Source organism: Nyctibius grandis, chromosome Z (genome assembly GCF_013368605.1).
Source record: "Nyctibius grandis isolate bNycGra1 chromosome Z, bNycGra1.pri, whole genome shotgun sequence".
Taxonomy (NCBI): domain Eukaryota; kingdom Metazoa; phylum Chordata; class Aves; order Nyctibiiformes; family Nyctibiidae; genus Nyctibius; species Nyctibius grandis.
The window spans coordinates 10173985-10198373 of record NC_090695.1 but is presented as its reverse complement, the minus strand read 5'-3'; the positions used below and the strand labels follow the sequence as shown (position 1 = coordinate 10198373).

Sequence of the window (24389 nt, the reverse complement as noted above, 5' to 3'; positions counted from 1 at the left end):
ACTGCGCAAAGTGGCATCAGTAACATCATTCCTATTAAAATAAATGTCATAGGAAATTTAAAATAATTTTCCCAGTATCATTTTCTGTTATTAAAAGAGGAAAAGTTATAATTTATGTAGACTTGCCTAGTGTTCTTTCTTTCATTGATGAGTTGAGCCATTAAATTTTTGGGTTGTGCCCAATAACTCCATAGGTGTATGGAGTATAGTATATATTATCCTTATGTATTTGGATGTAGCTTTCTCTTCCTCCTAGATAGTCGCTAACCACTGCTAATATAGGTTGTGATGAGTGTAAAAATGAAATTTCAAAGGACTCTCTATTTCTGTGGTACACTGAAGAATCTTGTGCATTCTATTGGAAAAAAGTAATTTTGAAGAGTTGCTTGGACTTACAGTATTATATGACACTAATATGTCTGTATTCTGATGGGGAACATACTTGAACAAAAACCTAAGTAGTATAGGTTGTATATGTATGTATATGTATACAGTTGTGTGCATATCATGATTGTGTACATATATTTGCATTAAAGGCACGTCTTACAGATTTGTATTTTTTTTACTGCTACTTTCAAACCGAGAATTTAGTTTTGATTTTGCGTGTTTTGTTCTTATGAAATACACGCGTTGCTTTTTCAGGTTAATGTCAGCTGTCACCAAAAAGTATTATTCTATCGCAAGCATGTTGTGGAAAGGCTTATAACTTCTAAGAATAAGCATGTACCTCTTTACTTTCTATGAGATACTAAAGACCTCTTAAATAAGCCTCTTGCATCCTCCTTAACTGTCTCTGCAGATGTGCTTTTTGAAAAAAAAAAAAACAACAAACCAGAAAAACCCCAAAACCTTTGTCTAATGAATCTCTTTGGTTCTGATAGGTAACCTGGAAATTCTTTCAATGTGAACACTCTTAAAGCGTAGTGATCAAAAGAGAGAATGTTGTTGAATCTGAATTAAATAACTCTTGTTTACAGATATTATTTGGAACCAAAATAGTTCAATGTACTATGCTTTTTGGAGTGACAGTAAAAAGCAAGCAGGCAACAAAACAGTCACATTGAAACAGTTTGAGCAAAATATTTCCTTGAGTTGTACTGGCTTGTGAGTTTATTGGCTTTCTGTTCTCATCTACACAGCTTTTGGAGTAAATGTCTGAATTTCTAATGGAAATAAGCAACGTGAGATGACTATTAAATATTTCCTTGTTATAGATGAGAAGAGCTTTAACATGCCCATCTTTTTTTTTCCTACCAAGATCACTTTTTGTAAAGAGGCAATAGCTAACTTTTTAGTTATATTGATTTTTTTAGTTATGTTTTTAGTTTAGTTATACCAGGGAGATCATATTATGAATTTCTCTTTATTCTTATAGGTAGTAAAGTTGCACACAAAACTTGGCAAACCCATTCCTTCAACTGAACCAAATGTGGTTACCCAAGCTACTTCCTCAACATCCACATCTGCTTCCAAACCAACTGCCTCTGCTTCAAATATAGCAACTAGCAGCAGTACTGTGAACTCCTCTGTTGCATCCTCTGCAGTGAAAATTCTTACTCCCACGGCAAACACACCACTTAACACTGCGTCCAACAACAAAACATCTTCAACCGCTGCTAATATAGCCGTAAAGAAAATATCTACACCGAAAATAAACTTTGTTGGCAAGTACAGAAGTCAGTCTTTATTTTGAAACCTAACCTATTCTGTAATATTTTTAAGACTTAGTGCAGCAAATACAAATGTATTTAATTAACTTTATGCATGAGTAACTCTGTTGTGTTTAAGAGAATTACTGATAGGTGAAAATAAGAATGTATATCAAAGTTTTGCTTCAGAATTTATGGTATTTTCTGCCCGGTTGTATCCTTCCACCTTTGGTTTCTGGTGTAGTAGCTGCTAGAGTGTTACAGTTTATAGTCCAGTTGGTTCTAATTTCAGTTTACAGCCTGGGCTGTTAAGGCAACCTGCAGTAGGTTGGCAGTTGATAAGTGGGCAACTGAAACATCTTTGTAACAGTGGAAATCTAACAGTGGAAGCTTTTGAAATGAGCATGACAGACATTTAGAGATGGGAAGCAACTGTTCAACAATAAGCTATCCTGCTCTTGAAGGGAAGACCTATGCAATTGCAAAACTGAGAGTATACTTCCATTGTTAGTATGAACATTATAAGGTTTTGAAGTACTTTTTTGGATCCATTTATAAAAAAAAAATTATCTGATGACAAAAAAAGAGGTGATTAATATGCATTTGCCGAGTTGTTTCCATTCAGTCCTATCTCTTTTGAAAAAGCATGAAAGTGAATAATGAAAACTGCAATTATATAAAGCAAAAGTTTTGCTTGCTAAAATAAAAAACTAAGTGTTGAAATAACTTGAAAGTTGTTAAACTTATTTTTTAAAATCTTTAGTTGTATTTAAAATATGTTTAAGTCTTAACTAATTTTAAGACTGGCAATGCTTTGGCCAGAACATTGATGTTTGCAAATGAAGTCTTCAGTTTGCACATCATATGTAATCACATTCTCATTTTATGAAAGTTAACAATTTAACTTTTTTGATTTGTAGGTGGCAATAAGCTTCAGACAACAGGAAGTAAACTGGAAGAAATGAAATCAGCTGAAAGTGTTAAAACACCTCCTGCTGCTACAGTGCAAACACAGGAAGTAAAACCAGACACAGCAGCTGAACCAGTGACTCCCACAACTCTTGCTGTCTTGCAAAGTGATGTCCAGCCAGTAGGCCATGACTATGTGGAGGAGGTATTGATATGAAAATATGCATTACTTTTTAACTATTTTAGTGAAAATTTGTTCAATGTGAAACAGAAGCACAGGGTGGTTGAGGTTGGAAGGGACCTCTGGAGGTTACGTGGTTCAACCCCCCTGCTCAAGCAGGGCCACCTTGAGCCATTGTCCAGGACTGTGGCCAGACAGCTTTTGAGTATCTCCAAGGATGCAGATTCCACAGCTTCCCTGGGCAACCCGTGCCAGGGCTCAGTCACCCTCACAGTAAAAAAGCGTTCCCTGATTTTCAGAGGGAACCTCCTGTGTTTTGGTTTGTGCCCATTGCCTCTGGTCCTGTCACTGGGCACCACAGAAAAAAGTCTGGCTCTGTCCTCTTTGCATCCTTCCTTCAGGTATTTATATACATTAAGATCCCCCCTCAGCCTTCTCTTCTCTAGGCTAGACAGTCCCAACTCTCTCAGCCTTTCCTCATAGAAGAGATGCTCTGGTCCCTTCATCGTCTTTGTGGCCCTTTGTTGGGCTCTCTCCAGCATTCCCATGTCTCTCTTGTACTGGGGAGCCCAGAACTGGACACAGGACTCCAGGTGTGGCCTCACCAGTGCTGAGATAGAGGGGAAGGATCACCCCCCTTGACCTGCTGGCAATACTTTTTCTAATGCAGCACAGGATACCATTTGCCGCCTTTGCCGAAAGGGCACATTGCTGGCTCACATTGAACTTGGGTGTCCACCAGGATGCCCCAGGTCCTTTTGTGCCAAGCTGCTTTGCAGCTGAGTGTCCACCAGCATATGTTGGTGCAAGGGGTTGTTCCTTCCCAGGTACAGGACTTTGCACTTCCCCTTGTTGAATTTCATGAGGTTCCTGTCAGCCCATTTCATCAGCCCATCGAAATCTCTCTTCTCTGCCTGTCAGTGCAACACTCTGATGTATCAGACACTCTTCCCAGTTTTGTGTCATCAGCCAGCTTGCTGAGGTTATGCTCTGTCCCATCATCCAAGTCATTAATGAAGATGTTAAACAGGACTGGACCCAGTATTGACCACTGAGGTACAGTGCTAGTTACTAGCCTCCAACTAGGCTTCATTCTACTGATCACCACCCTCTGGGCCTGGCCATTCATCCGGTGTTCAATCCACCTCACTGTCTGCTTATCCAGCCCATACATCATCAGTTTATGTATGAGATTATTGTGGTGAGACTGTGTCAAAGGCCTTACTGAAGTCTGGGTAGACAATATTTACTGCTCTCCCCTCATCTACTAGGCCGGTCATTTCGTTGTAGAAGTTTATCAATTTGATCAAGTGTGACTTCCCCTTGATGAAGCCACGCTTGACTACTCCTGATGATTTTCTTGCCCTTAATGTGCCTGGAAATGGTTTCCAGGATGAGCTGCTCCATGACCTTCCCATGGATCGAGGTGAGGCTGACTGATGTGTAATTCCCTGGGTCCTCCTTGAAGATGAGAATGACAAGGCATTGAACCTGCAAAGGCTTGTGCATATGTTTAGATTTTTGTATTGTGCGTGTTTCTTTTACGCTCAGTGGGGCATTCTTCATGTGGGTGGCATGAGATATGTGGATGAAGTCTGATGTAAATTTTTCATGATTTGCAAGTTTGTAATTATTCAACTCAGTATGTTCAAGCTCGAGTTTAAAGCTGTATACTCTTTGGGATGGAAGAACTTTGTTCTTTGTTCATTACCGTGCACAGCGGCGTGTCTGTCAGAACGGAAAGTTCTACTCTGCCTTTTTTCAGTTATTGTGGGAACTTTTTAGGATGTTTTGAGACAGGTAGACATTATCCAGTGTCACTAAATCGGATTAATTTTTACATCAGCTTTGTTTAAAAAAAAAAAAAGAAAAACAAATGTGTTATAACTTTATTTTCCAGGTAAGAAATGATGAAGGCAAGGTGATCCGCTTTCACTGTAAACTTTGTGAATGCAGTTTTAATGATCCTAATGCCAAGGAGATGCACTTAAAAGGGAGGCGGCACAGACTTCAGTATAAGGTTAGTAGGAATCCTAATGCATCTGTCTGAAAATCCACCAGATGTCAGCTGACTGATTACGTGTTCTTACACTTACAAAGACAACTTACTAGACAAAAGTAGGTACTCTGAGTAAACAGCATATAAAAAAAGGTAGAGAAATATATTTCTTAGGGAGTATGGTCTTTAAAGAAGTAATGCAGACTGCGAAACTGCATTTTGGTTTTGTTTTTTTAAACGTTTTGAACATTGCTTTTGACCAACCTTTGCAACGTTAAAATATGGTACAGTGTATGCAAGGAACTTTAGGTTCTTTATGTTGTTTACCATGAATTTCAAATAGTGTAAGATAGTAGTGCTTGATGGTTTTGGCTGGATAAACCAGATAAACCCTTTGTGGAGACATCTGAGAAACAAGTGTTGCAGATTTTTTAGTCACGAATGGATAGACACCTGTACTGACATATGGTGTGCATTTTTATTATTATAAGATTATATTGGAAGAATCTACTGTGGCCCCAGGAGGTACAGTGGACCTGTATAATCATGAAAGAGATGAAAGAAGAGAAAAAACTGCCAGAAAATTTTATTCAGTAACTCATGATTATGCCCCTGTATGAGGGACCCTTCAGGAGCAAGGCATCAGGAAGCACACTGTAATGAAGATGAAGTGTTTTTTCAGGCTACAGTGTAGTCATCCTGCTACAGAATGAACAGCAAATTACTTAGTATTTCATGTCACATTTTAATCTTAAATTGCTTTTTTCTCCTATAAATGAAGAGGGTATTCATGCTATTCGTAAGATGTTGCTGTTTCTTTCCTTTAAAATACTGGGCACAGATTTTTATTCTTCAACTACTCATTCAATGCAGTTCTAAAACTGCATTTTACTCCCCTTGATTTTAACGTAGATTATCATGTGTGTTAAAAATGTCAGAACTCTGTAACCTTGAGACGACACAAGGAAAAACAACATTTCATTCCTTATTTTTCTGAACTAGAAAAAAGTAAACCCAGACTTACAAGTAGAAGTAAAGCCCAGTATTCGAGCAAGAAAAATTCAAGAAGAGAAGATGAGGAAACAGATGCAGAAAGAAGAATACTGGAGAAGGCGAGAAGAGGAAGAACGCTGGAGGATGGAAATGAGGTAATGCATTCTGTTTTATCAGTGAATGAGACAAAGCTGCAGTCAGTTTATCTGAAACTAACTTTGCTTCTGTATTTACTTATTTTGAATACTTGTTTTGGGAACTCTACTGTCTTTTTTTAAATTAAGTTGTCGTTATCCCTCTGGGGTTTTTCTTTGTTAGTGTACGGTCCCTCTGAGGAGTGCAGACTTATTAGAATTATTTTGCTATAAATTCAGACTCACTTTCAAAATAATCATTCATTTTAGTTACCCTGTGGAGTTTACTGGTATTTTCTTATAACTACTGGAAATGAGTTAGTGAGGACATACATACAAGAATTTATTTAGAATGGTTGCAAATATTAACTGCTGTATAAAGAGAACACTTTGATTGATGCACTTCAGGCGATATGAAGAGGACATGTACTGGAGGAGAATGGAGGAAGAGCAGCATCACTGGGATGACCGTCGCAGAATACCAGATGGAGGATATCCTCATGGTCCTCCAGGACCCCTAGGCCTGCTGGGAGTTAGACCAGGAATGCCTCCTCAGCCTCAAGGACCAGCTGTGAGTTTCTTAACTTCAGAAAAAAAATGAAATCATACTTACCAGGAGGCACAGTTAAGAATTATAAATTATTTAGTGCTACTTCGATTGTCTCCAGTGTTTATTAATAAAGGGTTTGGAAAAGTGAAGAAGTTGTTATATGCTAATGAAGCTGTGTAGGTGGACCTGTCTTCCAAAATAAGTCCACTGAAATGACAAAAGGATGCCTTAAAGAAAAATATTGATTTTTCTGAAATACAAGTCACTCTGGATTTAGGTACTACTTTTTATTTTATTTAATTGCGTTATACAACATTGTTTATCTAGTTGTGGACAAATGTGTGGATAAAAAGTGGTTGGATCGTCAGTCCCAGAAGATAATGGTTAGTTGTGGGTCGTACTCTACGTGGAGGTCAGTAACAAGTGCAGTACCACATGGATTTATCCTGGGATTTGTCTCATTATCAATGATCACCTTTCAAGGTGATGGAGTGAGTGCACACCCATAAGGTTTACATCTGGCATGAAACTGAGTCAGTTTGGGGTGGGGAGAATAGTTGATACCTTTGAGGGCAGGGTTGCCATCCAGAGGCACCTAGGCAGACTGGAGGAATGTACCAACAGGAACTTTATGGAATTCTGCAAGGACAAATGCCTAATGCTGCACTTGGGAAGGAATAACCCCTTGCACTGATACAGGCTGGGGAGTGACAGGCTGGGTAGCAGCCCAGTTGAAAGGGATCTAGGGATCTTGGCAGATCGCAAGCTGAACATGAGTCAACAGTGTGCCCTGGCAGCAGTGAAGGCCAACAACATCCTGGGTTATACTAACAGGAGCATAATCAGTAGATGAAGGGAAGTGATCAGCACTCATTAGGCCCAGACTGTAATACTACATTCAGTTTTCATCTTTCCAGTACAAGAAGGATACTGTAAACTGTAGCAGGTTCAGTGTGTGGCTACCACATTGGCCAGGGGTCTGGAACACATGCCCTGTGAGGAGAAACTGAGGGATCTGGGCTTGTTCAGCCTGGAGAAGAGATAGATAGCTTCAGTGGGATGTAATAGCCTTCTAATACCTGTGCATTATAAAGACAATGGAGCCAGGCTCTTTATAGTCATGAGAGGGCGAGATACACCTAGCTTAAGATGAGACAAAAGAAGTTCAGACTGAATACAGGAAATAATTATTTTCAGACATATGTTATAGCCTCCGTCTTTGATGGTTTTCAAGAACCAGCTGGATAAAGACCTGAGCAACGTGATGTGGTCTTACAGCTGACCATGGTTTGCACAGGAGGTTGGACTAGAGGACCTCCTGAGGTCCCTTCCTATTTGAATTCTTCTGTGTTTCTATGAAGGCAATCATGGACACTTTATTTTGCAGCAGTATGCAAGTATTTTCCCAGCTGACAGAAAGACAATAGATATTTATGTTGGGAAGATACTTCTGGTCCTCAGATTTCATAATTTGTTTAATTTTGATACATCTAATGTTTTTTCAGACATGACTGATTGTCTGTCACCAGTGTAAGTTGTTAAGGACACTTCTGTTCACGTTTTGTTACATTTCAGCAATTTTGAGGTTTGAATATTATGTTGTTTAGCCACATGTTTGGGTTTTTGTCACTTACCATTTTTTAACTTGGAAGTGTACCCAAATTTCAGATATATGCTTTTTTGTCTGTTTAGCCTCTACGTCGCCCTGACTCTTCTGATGACCGCTATGTGATGACCAAACATGCTGCTATCTATCCAACAGAGGAGGAACTTCAAGCAGTCCAAAAAATTGTTTCTATTACTGAGCGTGCTTTGAAACTTGTTTCTGACAGCATGACTGATCATGAAAAGAGCAAGAACAAAGAGGGAGATGACAAAAAAGATGGCAGTAAAGACAGGTATTTTTTTAATTACTTTTTAAGAATTTCATCATTTGTTTCTGAAGTTTTTCTTTACACTGTTATCAGTGTTTCCAGGGATTCTCTTCTCTTTGGGTTTTGATACAGTATATGTCAGTATGGCCTTAAAAGTGTGTGCAATACACCTATTTTATTTCACTTTTCTATCTTCAGGATTAGTTTTAAGGTTTTTATGTTCTTTTAAATGCAACTTTTAACTGTAATTCACAGAGCTTTGAAAGGAGTTTTACGGGTAGGCGTTTTGGCTAAAGGTTTGCTACTCCGTGGAGACCGAAACGTCAATCTTGTTTTGTTATGTGCTGAGAAGCCTTCAAAGTCATTACTCAGTCGTATTGCTGAAAGTCTTCCTAAACAACTTGCAGTAAGTAGAATTTAGATTTTTTGGATTTGAATTCTTGTAAAGATAAGGTAAAATCTATCCTCAAGTCAAATGTCTGCCGGCCTCACTGTGCCACATTTAGTAGCTCAGGTTTAGTTTCTTTCCATTTTCTGAGTGTTTCCATCTGAATTCAGGGACTATGCTGCATAGTCATATAAACCATTTGGTGTATTTCCACAAGACACGAAAATGTAGAATAGTCTCTGCTCTCTGCTGAACAAAGCCTGTCCACCATCATTATAGAATGCTTGTCACAGCATTGGTATTTCGATACTGTCTGGTAAAATGTTTGGCAGAATCACTGGCATGGTAGAAGCTTTAGCAGGATCAGATTAGTTAGAAAATAATCTTGAGTTTGCTTGTGTTTGAAGTAACAGAACAGAAGAAAATTTAAAAACTGCACATCTTGGTCTGGCTTTGTGGAGAAGTCACTTGTCCCTCTAGTTTGTGGGAGAAGGTGACAGAGGTGCCTACAGCTTCCTTTTCGGGGTATTTAGAATTATTAAATCTAGTCGCAAGAAGCAAGTCGGTATAACCACCTTGTTAGTTACTCTTACTTTTCCTCGCTGTTTATCTTCCCCTTTGTTCTTACCATGTTGTGACAGCCAAGTATAGAATGTACCTAGCAGCACCCATCCTGTAACTGCGAGCTTGAAGAACAACCGCTGCATCTTTGTGCTTTTTAAAGGCTCTTGTGTTCCAATGAGAAACATATCCAGCTGACATTTTAAGTGGCACTGAGGCTTTTCTTTACCTGAAACACTGTCAAGATTCTGGTTATGTAACTTACTTGTATATGAATTTCCATTCTGGGTAGTTTTTTTTTCTTTTGCATGCTGTGTATTTTCATTAATGATTTGGAAACAGTATGCAAGTCCATATATGTATATCTTAATTGTGTATACTGTGGTTTCTTTGAAGACAGAGGTATCTGCTTCATACAATTATATTGCGTTTCTGTTGTTAAATAGACTATGTTGGAACCCTTTTTCTTTCCCCTACTTGTATTGGCCACATGCTAATGGAAATTTCTGTTTCTTGATATTTAGGTAATAAGTCCTGAGAAATATGATATCAAGTGTGCAGTCCCAGAAGCAGCAATAATTTTAAATTCATGTGTGGAACCCAAAATGCAAGTTACTATCACACTGACATCTCCAGTCATTCGAGAGGAAAACATGAGGGATGGAGGTTGGGAAGTTGTTAAAGATGTTACTTCTTTCTCACCCGTTTTTTTACGTTTATCTATTCTGCTTAAGATGGCATTAAGGTCCTGGAAGGCAACATGCTGGCACATGTATTGATTGAAACCTTGTTTTTCAACAACCAATCTCAGCAGAGAACAGTTGGTTAAAATAAATGCTTTTATGATGTGCTTATTTAACTTTTAAAATTTCTAACTCTATGTCCAACCTCAGCTTTCTGGAAAAGGTACAAACTTGACTATTTATTTCCCCTCATTTAAAATTTTGTGGAAAACTAAGTATTTTATAGCAAGTGGCTATAAACTGGCTTTCTAGAGCAGTCTTGCCCTAAGAGAAAGATTGTATGGTTTTAGAAAATCAAATCACAGAGTTTTGGGTTTAAACTGGATCAGTATTACCATCACTTACACATTCTAAATAGCAACACCACTTAAAATGCACTTTCATAATACTTTTGATGGTAACAGTGTCTAAAAGACTATGTGATTTTTTCCAGCTCTCTGAGGTTGTTTTTTTGTTTGGAGTGCTTTCTGAGTATATTTAGGCTCCTGGTATTACAATCAGTCTTCTATCCAACTGGCAAACCCAGCCTAGTACAATAAGAAATGGCTTTGTCGTTGAGCTGAAGGAGAAGGTGGAGCTTGTAAATCAATTTACATTTCTGAAGTCCGCAGTTTCTCTGGTGCCAGCAGTGTTGCTTTAGGGTCTGTTTTGTAACACTTTCAAAGCTCCAAAAGCTTTTAAGCCAACAAGCATGATTAATGTCTGCAGTACATTGGTTCTTTTTGTTTACGGGTCAGATAAAATTAACTTTTGTTTCCTTTTAATCCTGTATTTTCATAGTTGAAAGAGATCATGGCAAACAGGGTTCTGGTGTTTGACAGTGAACCTACAAATAGGAAATCTGAGGCTATCTTAACACTTCTCATATGCAGGTTGAAAAAAAATTGTGTGTGTGTATGTATACATGTGCTTGTGTATATACGTATTTAAATAAGCCACAAGGGTTTTTTTATTTCATCTCATCATTACATGTCCTCTAAAATACTTGAGGTTTTTATATTGCATTAGTAAATGTCCTGTAGCTGTGACTAGTGCATTATAAGCAAGCTGTGTTAACAAAGTCGTCCTTCATAATCAGAAAGAAAAATTTCAAGATGCATTCTCTGGTTTGGATGACTTCTGAAGAGTCTTTAAGAGTGCTTTGTACATGATTTTTAAGCTATGCATATTATTCCTAGCTATAAAGGCTTTGTACATGTACTGTCACACCCAACCAATTTTACTTGTTTTTTTGACAGTCTAAGTGTAACGTGACTCTTGACTTGTCTGTGCTGAATCAGACTTCACATATTATTTAAGTTTGTAAAAAAATACTTTAGATTTGATTATTAAATTAGAGTAACCATTAAATAACCATTAACCTGAAACACCATGTTTATTTCTTAATGTGCGGTGCAAAAGTGCAATATTGATTCCCGCCACAATACTCAATTTTAATTAAGTGGTTTCTGGCCTAAAATTCTGTGATGTGGTCTAAAAACAAAATAAATTTCAAATTACTACCATCAATCCCTTAATTTATGCCACCTAAAGGAAACAAATCTGTATTTTTGTCTGACCCTCACTTGAGTTAAAATGATCATTGTGAGTTTATTCACTGCGGAATGCAGTACTGCCTCTAGGCAAGCAAAATCAAGTTAGATTTCTCTTCAAGACACTGAGCAGTATAAAATGGATGTGCAGAAAAGTTCACTTTTGAAACTAGAGCAAATAGAAGACTGAATTGCAAATTATTGCAGCAAAGAAGGCCTTACTACGAAGACTTCTGCTTATTTGCTGCAAAGTAACAGTATGTGTTTGTGCTTTTTCTTACTGCAGCTTCTCATGCTCTGTGTCTTACAGTGGTTTAAAGTTTTCATTTTTTTTAGCCCACTTGGGAAGCTAGTTCGGGTGATAAGGAAGGCTTTACCGGAAGAACCAGTCTGAGTAAAGATGAGACTGAGACTTGCACGTGGAGTAGAATCATGTTTGCTGTGTAATAATGCCATTACATGATAAAAGACTAAAAAAAATACAGTGAAATGAAATTGTTAATCGCATAGGTACTGTTTCTTACAGTATTGTGCGTTTGACAGTTTCCCAAATCTGATATATTCGAAGTGCTCTAACCCCTGCTGTGGAATCTTTCCTTCAGCAAACAAAGTGTACATACTTGTAAACACATACATGTGTGCGCGTGTGTCTTTTTTTATCCTTAGCTAAGAGCCCCGGTCCAAAGCCTTCTAGCAGAGACTTGATTCCTGTCAGGGGTTGCTGCAAGACATCGGAAGGATTTTTGACCAAGGTTTTCTAAAGCTCAGTGTCACACCTGCCATGCTTTACAAAGGAGGGGGTTTGGATGCATAGTCCTAGCATCTGCTGTTACTTTGTGGTTTTTTTTTTTCTTTTTGTCTTTGTCTCTCTCCCAGAATTAAGCAGTGTTCACACTAGTCTTGAAATAATTGACTGGGTAAAAAGTATTTAACATAATAAAACTTACCAAAATTGATATACCTGTTAACTTTTAATGAAGAGGTAGTGTGGACACAGCATGTCTAACTGAAGATTAACCCCTTATATTTAGGCCAGTAATAAAGTAAGTTATATAGGGAAAGAATTTGTGCTTGTGTTTTGTAAATTAATTCAGTTTTTTGTCTTAGCTTAATAGGGTGGCAGGTTAGGCATCTGAATTTAGTTAAATAGTCTTTAAGGGGTTAATCCTGAAATGTGAAACAGATGCAAAAATCCACAGATTAAATATTACAGGAGTTTCCTTGAAACATATTTTCAGTCAATGTACTCTCAGTGCAATAGGTGCCTTGACAACTTCTGACTTTCAGAGTCTTTTTAAGTTTCAAGGGTATTCATGTTATATCTATTAGTAGCACATTTTAGATCGACATTTCCAGCACTGAGTAAGATTCTCTTCTGTGCACTTAAACTGTAATTCTTTTTAGTAAAACTGTTTTCCAAATTGAAGTTTTTCAGAGCTAGAAGTAATTGGAATTTCAAATTATGTAATGAATTATTGTGCTAAAAGTTTGCACAGTGTCACCTATTTGCATATTAGTTTTAGAAGAATGTAAATAATTGACTGATTATGCTACCAGGCCCAACAACCCATATTTTTATTTTTAATTTCTCAACCTTACTTTGCCACTTTTTTCCTGCTGTGGGTTTTCTCTAAATGTACTCCTTGTCTCTTATATCCAGATTGTACTTGTTTCATCAGTTGTCTTACCTGGCACCTCTCTTGTATAGGTTTGGGTTTGTTTTGTTTTGTTTTAAAGGAAATACTGCTTTAAATGTCTTCATTTGCTCTGTAAATGCCCTGCTACTGCAGTTTTTCATCTTTCCACTTTAACATATAGACCATAAGTTTGAATATCTGTGTGAAAAGATACCTATATTCTTCTCAGCTTTGTCCATATTTTGAAATCATCCTCCTTTTAGCCCTGTGCAGAGTAATGGGACTGTCCTATAAAAAATGCTCAAGTCTGAATGTAGTACTTCAGATTAAATTTAATTACTATATTGCAAAGCTGTACCGCCATGTTCATTCATGGCTTTGTAGCTCTCTGTGTAGTAAAGTATCCTACTATTTATTTTACATTCGTGTAAAATAGGTGGTTTCAGAGCTGTCTTTCTGCAGCATCCCTAAAAGCTTCTCCTTGCAGGCATGTTTCATGAGTCTCAATATTTTTTTTTATCTTGTTCTCTGACTTACCTAAATATATGTCTTGCTGGAGTAAACGCTATTGTTCCATCCATCCAGCTCCTGTGAAATGAGTGCCATTGAGTGAGGGCTTTTTCTTTCATCTTCTCTGGTGTATCACCAGTTATGCTACCAATATACTTTGTTACTAGTCTCAGTAGCCATTTTCATAATTAGTAAAGCAAAGAACTGATCACTGCATTGTATCTGTACAATATTTAAGTAACCCAAGGATACCATTTCACATTGTTCAGTGGTTCCAGTTGCACTGATTAAACCACTTCCAAAAGGGCCTGTGGTCTCTTCCTTCTTGGTACCAAAGCAGTCAGCTTGGTAATTAAACACTTTTCTGAACATTTAAATATGTAAGATCTACTCTATTTTCTTTCTCTTTCAGACATTCTGCTTTGTTTTTAAACTATTCCTCGCTTTTCTTTTTCCTGCTGAATCTTAAGTAAAGCAGTCCCTTTTCAGATCCTTCGTTGCATCCTAAATGATACTGGAGCACATATATTATGGGCTGAGGAATTTTATTTATATGAGTAAGAGAGAGGGTGCTAGAAAGAGATGGAACTCTGTAATATTGAAGAACATTCCTTTAGTCAGGTTTTTAAAGCAAAATAATTTCAAATTCAAGGTATGATAAAAATAACATCAGTAGTAAACATCTGGTGCTTTTAAGATTTGTTATACTTAGTTTTTCTTTTAAGACTAGGTCCTAAATAACACGTGACCATTAAAATTTAGAAGAAACTAAGTTTAAATGTTTCTACTTGGTTAAAGTGGATTTTTGTGTTCCTTCTGTCTTGTGTTCTCTGTGCTGGTGCACTGTGTCCAACCATCCTTCCTTCAGTATTTAATTTTAGGGGATATGTGTTTTGCCAGTGTTAGCTTAAATAAAGAAGTACTACGCATTGCATAATCCGCAATGCATTAGAAAATAACTTCAGAGCTAAAGTACAATATGCTCTTGATCTTCATACTGGGTTGATGCCCTAACCCTAATTGAATGGCTTTTGTTGAACATTTACATTTGTTGTTCAAGGGTTTAAACTTTAAATGGCATGTGTGACATTGAAGCTACTTTAAGGAAGTGTCTTGCTCACCTGGTCAAACACCCATTCCTCACTGCATTTTGCCAATTCAATCCATTTTAGATGTAACCTCGGGTATGGTGAAAGACCCACCGGACGTCTTGGACAGGCAAAAATGCCTTGACGCTCTGGCTGCTCTACGCCACGCTAAGTGGTTCCAGGTTCGGAACATCATTTTACTTTCTTCTTGTAGCCTTATGAGAGATTAGTTCAGTTGCGATATAAGTGTTTAATTGTGTGGAAACACTCAGCGTTGTTCATGCTAATAATACTTAATATTTTTCTGGTCCCTAAATTTAAATGTAGAAGGTTGAGTATGGAGGAACTGCTTTATGCAGTTATTGCTCATTTGACATGATTTTTTTTTCTGGTCATTGAGAAGGCGATGTTGAAAGCTTGACTCGCTTGGGGTGATCATATGTTGTATATTTGTTATATATTCCATAAGGCTGCAGAGTAACTTTGCTTTAAATAATGGAACATGTGTTTAGATTTAAGACTTTTTTTCCTATTTCTTTAAGTGCATTAAGTGTAGGGAATGAAAGGTGAGAAGCAACTGTTTGGTTTAGTGACTTTGCATTCTGGCAAAGGCACAACAAAGAAACCAAACAGATTCCCTTGACCTTTCAGTCTCTATACCTATTTCTTAGATCTTTACTTTATCCTTTTTATTTCTAATATAGAAAGATACTGTATTTATTGTTACAAGTGAACATAGGTCAAAGTGTACAGGGGATCAAGAAATGTTATTCTTGTATAACCTGTGCACTTTGACTTTTACCACCTTAAATTACTAACCCGGTATAAAATACTGCTGTAAATGGCAGCTCATGGAATAAAGTTGTAGAGTGATTTGTTTCAATCTTGTATCTGAGCTTCCATTGAACAGTGGTGTTTTAGTCTTTCAACAACTCCTATTTGCTGTAGGTGCTGGGATTAATTAATTTGATTTTGTATTGCTCTCAAGGCTAGAGCTAATGGTCTGCAGTCCTGTGTGATTATCATACGTATTCTTCGTGACCTCTGTCAGCGGGTTCCAACTTGGTCTGATTTTCCAAGCTGGGTGAGTAATGTTCTTTTGAGTGAGCCTTTTTAATACACATGGTACTGCAAGTAAAGCATAGGGAACTGTTACTACAGGTTTTAAATGTCAACTTTTTAGAGAAGTAATGTACGGTTTTGTTTGGGTTTGGGATTTTTTTTTCCCAACAAATAATCCAGATTCCCTCTAAAAATTAATTTTCTGAGGTTTTGTCATTTGGAACTGGAGGTTGGGTTTGTTTTTTTTTTTCCCCCAAAGAAATTTTCTTGTTATTTGTATTCTTTGTGGGCAGCATTCTTATTCTAGATTTAAGCATTTATCCTTTACTCTGTATGAAAGAATCTAATTTTTGTCTAACCACCTACTCTGAATTGCTTGGAGTTTACTGAAACTTACTTAAAATAATGTCAGTTGTGCCCAGATAGTTCTGTGATAACAGAAAGGCTACTTGAAAGAATAAATCACAGTATTTCCTGTGATCATTAATATGTCCCTTCCGCGAGGTGAAATACCACAGTACTTCAACAGTCTGTGGATGTGTCACCATTAGCATTTTAATCAGTGTCATTTAAATCTCTAGGTTGTACTGGGTTACCTCTCTGAATTCTTGCAGCTAAGTGTTCTTGGAGCATTCCTTTTGCATTTACTATCTTAAATGATGCTCTCCAGGAGCGCAGCTTGTGCTCCAAATATTAACAGATGTGGACTGGACTAAGTTAGCCTGAAACAAAATCTCTGAAACATGTATCGTGTGTCAGTAAACTTAGCTCTGACTGTTTTGTTTCATAGACCAAATCCTGTTGCACTGTGCTGCTTCCTTTTCAGTTTTGGCAGGAAGAGCACTAACATTGTTAAGACAGTTTGAGCAGTTGACATTAGTTCAATGAGACATATTCTACAACTGTGCTAAGCTTGCAGCCTGATCATATTTATTGCTTCTGGAAAAAATGTAGAGCAGTTATTTCTGTTTTTTAAATATTTAAAGTAAAAAAAATATTGCCAGTTTCTGTGCTACATTTCATGAAAGATACAGTGTACAAATATAGCCTGAAAGAAGCTTAAGAAGTATGTAAGTGCCCTCTTAATATCAGTATGATACTGAGTTGCCAAAGAATAAACCCTGGCATACTTTTGGAAAAGCATCCTTAGAACGATTGCAACACACAGCAGGCACATGGATGAAGAACAAGGAATGTTGTTTCTTATTTCTCACATTATCTGTTCTAAGGCACATCCAGAAGGGAAGGGAGGTATGAAGCAGTGTGTCAGGCCTAGCTATGTCTCAGTTCTCTCCAAAACTGGTTCCTGATTTGCTCCTGGTACCTGATGCATTGTCAGTGACGTGGATTAACTGAAGTCTGTGTAGTCAGTTGTTCTTTTGTCCCGTTGGCAATGTCTTACGAATAAAAACAATGACAGAATGAAAATGGTGATTTTAAATATATGTAATTTCTGCCAGTCGCAGATGGAATTTCATAGATTGAAGAAACACATTTTTGTGGATACAGAACTTCTCCTGTATGCTAGAAGCCAAAGAGATGCCAGAGCTTTTTAAAAAGAGCCTAAGTAGTTATAAAAATAGAAGATACTAGGAAATCTTAATATGGACATCAGTAGCACCCACTTTATGTACCTAAAAACGAAAACTAAATTAGAAGAATTTTGTCAAGTTCCTACAAGTTAGAAGGAGCTATTATTAAAGGTTGATTTTTCAAACTTGAAATCCAGCCTTTCATGTACATAAACACCAGGGCACCTTAATTCACATTTTCTAGGATTAAGTTGTAGGCTTCAGTGTATTGTATGAGAACCAAAAGAACTAGACCTGAATAAATGCAAAAACATGATCTGCTTTTTTTTTTTCTTTCTTGCTGTATTTTGCTTCATACTTGAAAACAACTAAATTACTGTTGCTAAATTCCAAGTGATACAGTGGGAGTATGGAAATACCATGCTCAAGAGTTGAAATTTGTTGGTTAAATGGAGCTAAGATAGAAAGGAATGGACACCCTTAGTGAAGGATGTAATCAACACTGCCTGTAGTTACTTGCATGCATCAGAATAGGCATTTACTCCTGGAAAGTAAAAATAAAAGGCAACATTTGAACAACTGTAAACTCATTGGGGAGAGGGAGGATCAAAAAACAACCCCCCCAAAAAAACCACCAAAAAACGAGACGCATTGTTTGAGAATTAATTTGCCAAAGAGGTAGTATTGAAACATCCATTTAATACTGGGAAAAAAAACTAAGGAAAGCAATTCTTTACTTTTGCAAGTATCTTCTATAGGTTTTTCTGGAAAAAATAGTGTCTAATGAAAGTAAACAATGGAAATATTCACAGAAAAAACTATTTAAAATACAGCTAATAATTTAAACCATTTTAACTAATATCAAATAATGTATAAATTTTAGAAAACCAGTTTATCATCAAGTTTTTTTTACACTTGTTTAACATCTGAGTTGGTGTTAGCCGATATCCAGGAGAAAACTTGCTGTGAACTTCAGTGTTGCTGAACTGAGGAATTAGTGACCACTTAAATGTTTAAAGATCATTAAATTTTTGATGCTTTACGTTTCTGTACGCTTGTAGAAAACATTTATTTTTCTATAGCATCCTGTTAATTTCATTAGATGTACCGTGTGCTGTTTACTCATGTGGCTCACTGATTCAGGTGACCCACCATGTTTCATACTCTCTCAAAAAATGGCTGGAGAAGTTGTCTACCTGTATATGTAGGCTACTACTGTGTAAATTTATACAAAACTTTGAGCAATTTGTGATGAGAAGCAGCACATCAGTACTCAACGTTAATCTTGCACAAGCTTTCTTTTTATTCATCTTTATAAAATACCCAATTTTCTTCCATTTTTGCTGAAAGTGTTCTATGATGTGTAATGTTCTTCAGAATTCCAGATTCAAAAGTTCGGCATTGAAAAACGGTAGTAACTTTTATCTGTTTTAATCTGTCTTCTAAATTGGCTGGATTTTCTTACTGTTGGTCTAGGCTATGGAGTTGCTTGTGGAAAAAGCAATTAGCAGCGCTACTGGACCACAGAGTCCTGGGGATGCACTGAGAAGAGTCTTTGAGTGTATATCTTCGGGAATCATCCTTAAAGGCAAGTTGCCTTTGATTTACTTATGCTTAACTAATGTAAAATCTGTAATCTTGGTTGAAATAAGGTAAAGATGTGCTACTAATTAGCCCAACCATTGTAGGTGGTCCTGGCCTTCTGGACCCTTGTGAAAAAGATCCTTTTGATACACTTGCTGTAATGACAGATCAGCAACGAGAGGACATTACTTCGAGTGCACAGGTAAGGAAACGTATATGTGAAGTAACTATACTTGATGGCTGTTTTTTGGGGTGGTTTTTGTTTTGTTTTGTGTTTTGGTTTTTTTTAAGTGGAGCTATACGGTGGACATGAATTTTCCTTTCTTAGAATACAGTTGAGTCTTACCAGTCTTAAGCTAGGCAATGAACATGTCATAACAGAGGATGTATAATAGTGTTCATTTTTGCAGTAAAATTAACATATTTTCCTGAAAAGTCTGAAGCACTCCCATCTATATATATCTGTAAAGATGCTCACTCTATAGCAGTATATTACTGGATTTAAAATTACATTGGCATTTAATATTTTATAAATAAATCTGTGTAAGTTTAATTTTTTATATTTGTTATATCCACTTACAGTCCTGACCATTCACGCTTGCAGCTTAAGAGGTTACTGCCCCTCCTTCATTTGATCCTTTTGCTAAAGATTACTAACATGTAATGGGACATGTGACACGCCTTGGCTGCTTCAGTGCAGGTCCAGCAGCTAAAACAAATGTACATTATTTTTAAGCTAAGACAGCGTACTTTGAACAGAAGCAACAAATGTGACATACACATTTTATTGTGTTGCCTGTGTTGGGGGAAGGAAGAAGGGGTAACGAGAGCTAAGGATAATATCATACACTGCTAATGTTCTTCATTAATTGTTTGACAAAGTACTCAAAATTGACATTTGTTTCTAACAGAAATATCTTTCTACCCTCTTTCTAGTTTGCTCTGAGGCTCCTTGCATTCCGACAAATACACAAAGTTTTGGGAATGGATCCATTACCACAGATGAATCAACGCTTCAACATCCATAATAATCGTAAAAGGAGAAGAGACAGTGATGGAGTTGATGGATTTGAAGCAGAGGGAAAAAAAGACAAAAAAGATTATGATAACTTTTAAAAATGTTTGTCATCAGTGCTAAGATCAAAGGTGATAAAAAGTCCATTTGTTGCCTTGCTTTTAATTCATTCATAATAATGTCTGTTTAAAACATCCAAAAACAACTCGGGAATTAGATTTGGAAGAGAACAACCCAGCTCTTCTGTGAGATTCTGAATATTGTAATGGATGTACTGGAGCAGACAAATTATGGATGGAAAGACTGCAAATGGAAACTCTGTTGTTATGGGAAAAAATAGTTTTCCCTCATTAGATTTTCTTTAAATGTGTTGCTAACTTTAGTAACTTTTCTTCTTTTTGTTGTCTTTTTTATTAACAAGTGCGTTGTCTTTTATCTTGACTGTATTTAATGCAGAATTTGTGCTTCTGTTGCTATGTGTATTTTGACTTCTTATTTAGAAGTTTTTTTTGTTTGCCTTTGACACTAGTTGTATGAGTTACTTTGTGTTAGATAGTATAAACTGTTGCCCTCCCAATATTTTACAGAACTTTTTTTTGTAAAGTGAGACTGCAGGATTATGTTTTTTTCTAAATGTGAAGGGGTTACAGCACATAATTATCCTGCCATTTGAGTGCTCAGATTTAAATGTTTTTGCCAATCTTGTGGCATTTGTCTCCTTAGTGTGATATAACGGTGTAATTAAGACAAATTTGTGTTAATCTAATCAAGTTTGCTGTTAGTTGTGCATTAGCGGTATAAAAGCTAATATATACAGTATGGTCTTGCAACAGTTTGATCAATTATGCAGCTGCCGTTAAAGTTTTGCATGATGTTTTTGTTTTTAATAGAAGGGCTTTTAAAACTATCATTTTAGGTTAAACGCGTAGGTCTTTGTATGATTGACTTTGTGACATAGCAAGGCCAAAAAATAACTTTCTGAATTTCTCTTCTCAACATAGAAGCAAAAGCGGGCATTTCCCATTTAGACAAAGTTAGTAATTCTTTTCAGTCAACTTTGTCGATATGATATTAATGCCTCTCAGCCCTTAAAATAAATGTTTGTTATATCAGTGCCTGTGAGGTTATTCCTTATAGCTAGTTCTGTATAAACTTTCTGTGATTTTTTTTTCAATAACTCAAATTTTAAAAGTGAAGTATTACTGAAAAAGTGAAGGTTATCAAAGAAAAAAAACAGAAAATTATTTGATGTGGCCATAGTGTATGCTTATGTCTCTTTCAAAAAGCTGAATATAGCAGTGGTTTAAGTACAGTTACATCATACTGTTGATGTATGCTCTGGTACACAAGTGTGATTTGTTGTCACAGCACTACAGTGGAATACACAAATAAAAACTAAAATTTATTAAATGACTAAAATTCATTATACACTGGAAACTGAAGTTTCACTCATTCTGTTCCATGTGTATTATGCTTTGTTGCAAACCCATAAAACACAGATTAACATACACTAACATTCCGGTAACTACTTTATCGATGGCTGTAGGAGAGTATCACACATTACAAGGATCATTTGTTATTTCTAGTACCGTTTATTAAAAAAAACTGTTGTTCCATTTTGAGGTCGAATTTATCTTTGACCTTTTTAATAAGTAACTCTTGGAGTAGGCGTTGTTTCTGTTTGCAACACCTACTGCCAACAGCATGGGCCTATGGAATAAAAATACAATATTTTAGGAAAATAGAGGGAGTCTAAAGACAAAGAAAAAATTTAATACAGTGTTCTTCAAGCATCGGAGTGCAATTTTTAAGGGAGTGACTATTAGTGTTTAGTAAATGAAAGGAAAGCTTTCTCATGGTAGGAAAGATTTCTTACTAATTTCAGCATCGGATATATAGAGAGCAGAAATGCTTTAGTTACTTTAAAAAAAGATTACACTAGTGTCTGTGGTCCAGCCTTGATGCATAGCTCCAGGCATATGCTTGTTCTTAGCCTTTTTTTAAGATACCTTGCTGCCATGGTGTCTAGTTAGCCATTACTATTTATTTTGAAAGCTACAGGTGCTATTCATGTGGCTAGTTCAACTACGTACCAAAGTTTATTTCCTCATAAAGCAAACTTGTCTATTCAGGCACGTGACCCTAAAATTTAGGATTAAAAAGGTCAACGATGTATTTGTTACTTCCTGTGTTTTCGTTCTCCTGGCTTTTAACTCCTAACCAGTTTCTGGATCTTTTGAAGTATTGTATACTTAAAGTGATTCCACATTAAATATGAAGCTGTGACCATGACTTTTGCACTGTGTGGTGAAGAGTGAATTTGCAGTTTGTTTCTGGTTTTCCTGCTCATTTTAATGGGCTAATTTAGGTAACTTCTGTTGTTAAACTAAGAAGAATGGAAGAACAAGGTTTTAAAAAGTACAGAGCTAGCTTTGATTTTAAATATTAAACTGTGCACTTAGGAAGACAAAACAGAGACCAAGTAATCAATTTATGAACAAGTAATCATTTTAATATCCTGTGCTTTGGTAATGCTAGCAGTTTACTAATAAGCAGTGTTTGCCTTTTTTATTCACCAACGCTGTGTGTTAAATCTCAAAATCCCAGTCACTGTAGTCATCCTACACAAAAGAGAAATGTACACAGCAAGAATTTTCCCCTCAACGCTCACCTTAGAGGAACAGTTTGTGAAAATGTAAGCTGTTCTGTTTTGAAGCTTTTTCGAACTCTGACTTGTCTACTAGTTTGTAAGTGTGTCCTGTCTGTGAGCAGTGTGATTTCACATGGATTCCTGTATAGAGGCATTGCTAGAAATTAAAGACTCTTGGACACTGTCCATCAATTTCTTGCCCTATTATGAAATTATAGATGAACTGTTAATCTTACAGAGCTGTTGAATGTGATGGGTTAATTTGCTGCTTCTATTTTTAGACCTATTTCACCACCCAGAAGTGATTTAATAGTACTAAAAATTGTTATACCTAGCAAAGTTCTGAGAGTTGGAATCACCTTCAAATGTTCATACAACAATTTGTATGCATATTTAACATTCTTGTGGCTGGTTGAGTATCTGCTGATCATTAGTCTGTTAAGTATCCACACAATGCCAAATTCATTTATTTATTAAACAATTAAGATTTGTTTGCACTACCCAAATGGACTTTAATAGCATAGCATAATAGAGCGGGGGAAAAAAAGTAGTAGGCACAATTTGCAATCTGTTTTTTTCCACTTACATTGTAGGTTTACAAAGCACAGTGCTAGATTCAACAAAAACATCTGTTTTCCTTCTGTTTGTTGGGTTTTTTTCTCCAACAGCTGTAAGCCAGCTTTCTAGCCAAAAAAGCTAGCAAATTAAATTTCTCCTGAGAGATTCTTTTATAAATCTTCTCAAGAGCTCTTTTTTTCCTTCAGCATGGTATTTCTCAGCCTTCTTAAAATGAAACAGATACCTGGTCTTTTGGGGAGGAAAAAAAAAAAATCCAAGGAGTGTCATCTACAGAGTTATCACAATGGTTTTGATTTACATCCAAATAAAAATCAGGCTTCATTCTGTAAATATCTGTTAATTTCTATTCTCCCATTTTGTTCCACTTTCTCATTTAGATTATGAAAATGTGCATATATATTCCTAGTAGTGAGAGAATTTTGCTGTTGTTTGTTGAACTGCTTTCTGATGTTTTACAGTTTGCATTTTAAGAAATGCTGCCCTAATAATACTTGGCAAGTGTAAAGTTCTTAACAGGGTAAAGGTCACTGTCTGTCATGGGTGCATGATTGGCAGCTGTTGCTGGGGGTTTTTATCCTGCACAGTGCACACTTTCTCATTTAACATAGCCTTAACATACCTGTGTTAGCAAGGGTCATGATTAAGAGTCATCTTCATTAACACGTGTGTTTTCTTATTTGCAAAGCCATGGCCATAAATATTTGTTCTGAAGCCAGTGATTCATTTATTATGGGGCAGTTTAAAGCCTATCAGCTTTTAGAAGCTCAATCTAGCTTAAAGATTTTCACATACACTCTATATCAGTCCTATTTCAGGTTGATATCCTCAGTGCAAAGAAACATAGAATAGCATCAAGAAACCTCTGGATTTTTGAAGTTTCCTATATTTAAAAATCTAAGATTGAAGAATGGAATAGCTGATCAAGAGAAAATAAAACACTTCCTACAGTAAAAGGTTACTTTAACATTAAAAGGGAGACAAAAAGCCTTTATTTTACATGAGAATCACCAGCTTTGCTCCTGATGTAAGCTTTTCTCTTTCCTTTTCTGCATGCTGCACTGTGTTTGTATTAATTGTATGCATATATGATTAGGAAGTTCTGTCCAGAATATTTAAGACAGCCTTATTACAGACTTAACTTCTGGCATACATTTAAATTTGCCAGTAATTTGCTGGTTCTAGAAGTTAATGTTTTCTTACTAAGACAGTAATCTGAGCT

The 24389-nt window shown here is 36.5% G+C and overlaps 1 protein-coding gene across 2 annotated transcripts in view; it reads left to right on the top strand.

The window, feature by feature from the left end:
• ZFR (zinc finger RNA binding protein) overlaps window positions 1-21378 on the top strand; it is a 50714-nt gene extending 29336 nt beyond the window's left edge. Inside the window, exons 8-20 of one of the 2 annotated variants that reach the window (XM_068423200.1) lie at window positions 1376-1664; window positions 2570-2763; window positions 4640-4759; window positions 5741-5886; window positions 6274-6436; window positions 8108-8313; window positions 8545-8695; window positions 9763-9904; window positions 14833-14930; window positions 15737-15832; window positions 18819-18930; window positions 19031-19128; window positions 19863-21378. In XM_068423200.1, coding sequence (XP_068279301.1) covers window positions 1376-1664; window positions 2570-2763; window positions 4640-4759; window positions 5741-5886; window positions 6274-6436; window positions 8108-8313; window positions 8545-8695; window positions 9763-9904; window positions 14833-14930; window positions 15737-15832; window positions 18819-18930; window positions 19031-19128; window positions 19863-20042 — 1995 coding nt within the window. In that variant the 3' untranslated portion in view covers window positions 20043-21378. Of the gene's footprint in view, window positions 1-1375; window positions 1677-2569; window positions 2764-4639; window positions 4760-5740; window positions 5887-6273; window positions 6437-8107; window positions 8314-8544; window positions 8696-9762; window positions 9905-14832; window positions 14931-15736; window positions 15833-18818; window positions 18931-19030; window positions 19129-19862 lie in introns of both variants that reach the window. The other variant, XM_068423199.1, reaches the window with a different exon arrangement.
• Window positions 21379-24389: the final 3011 nt, after the last annotated feature.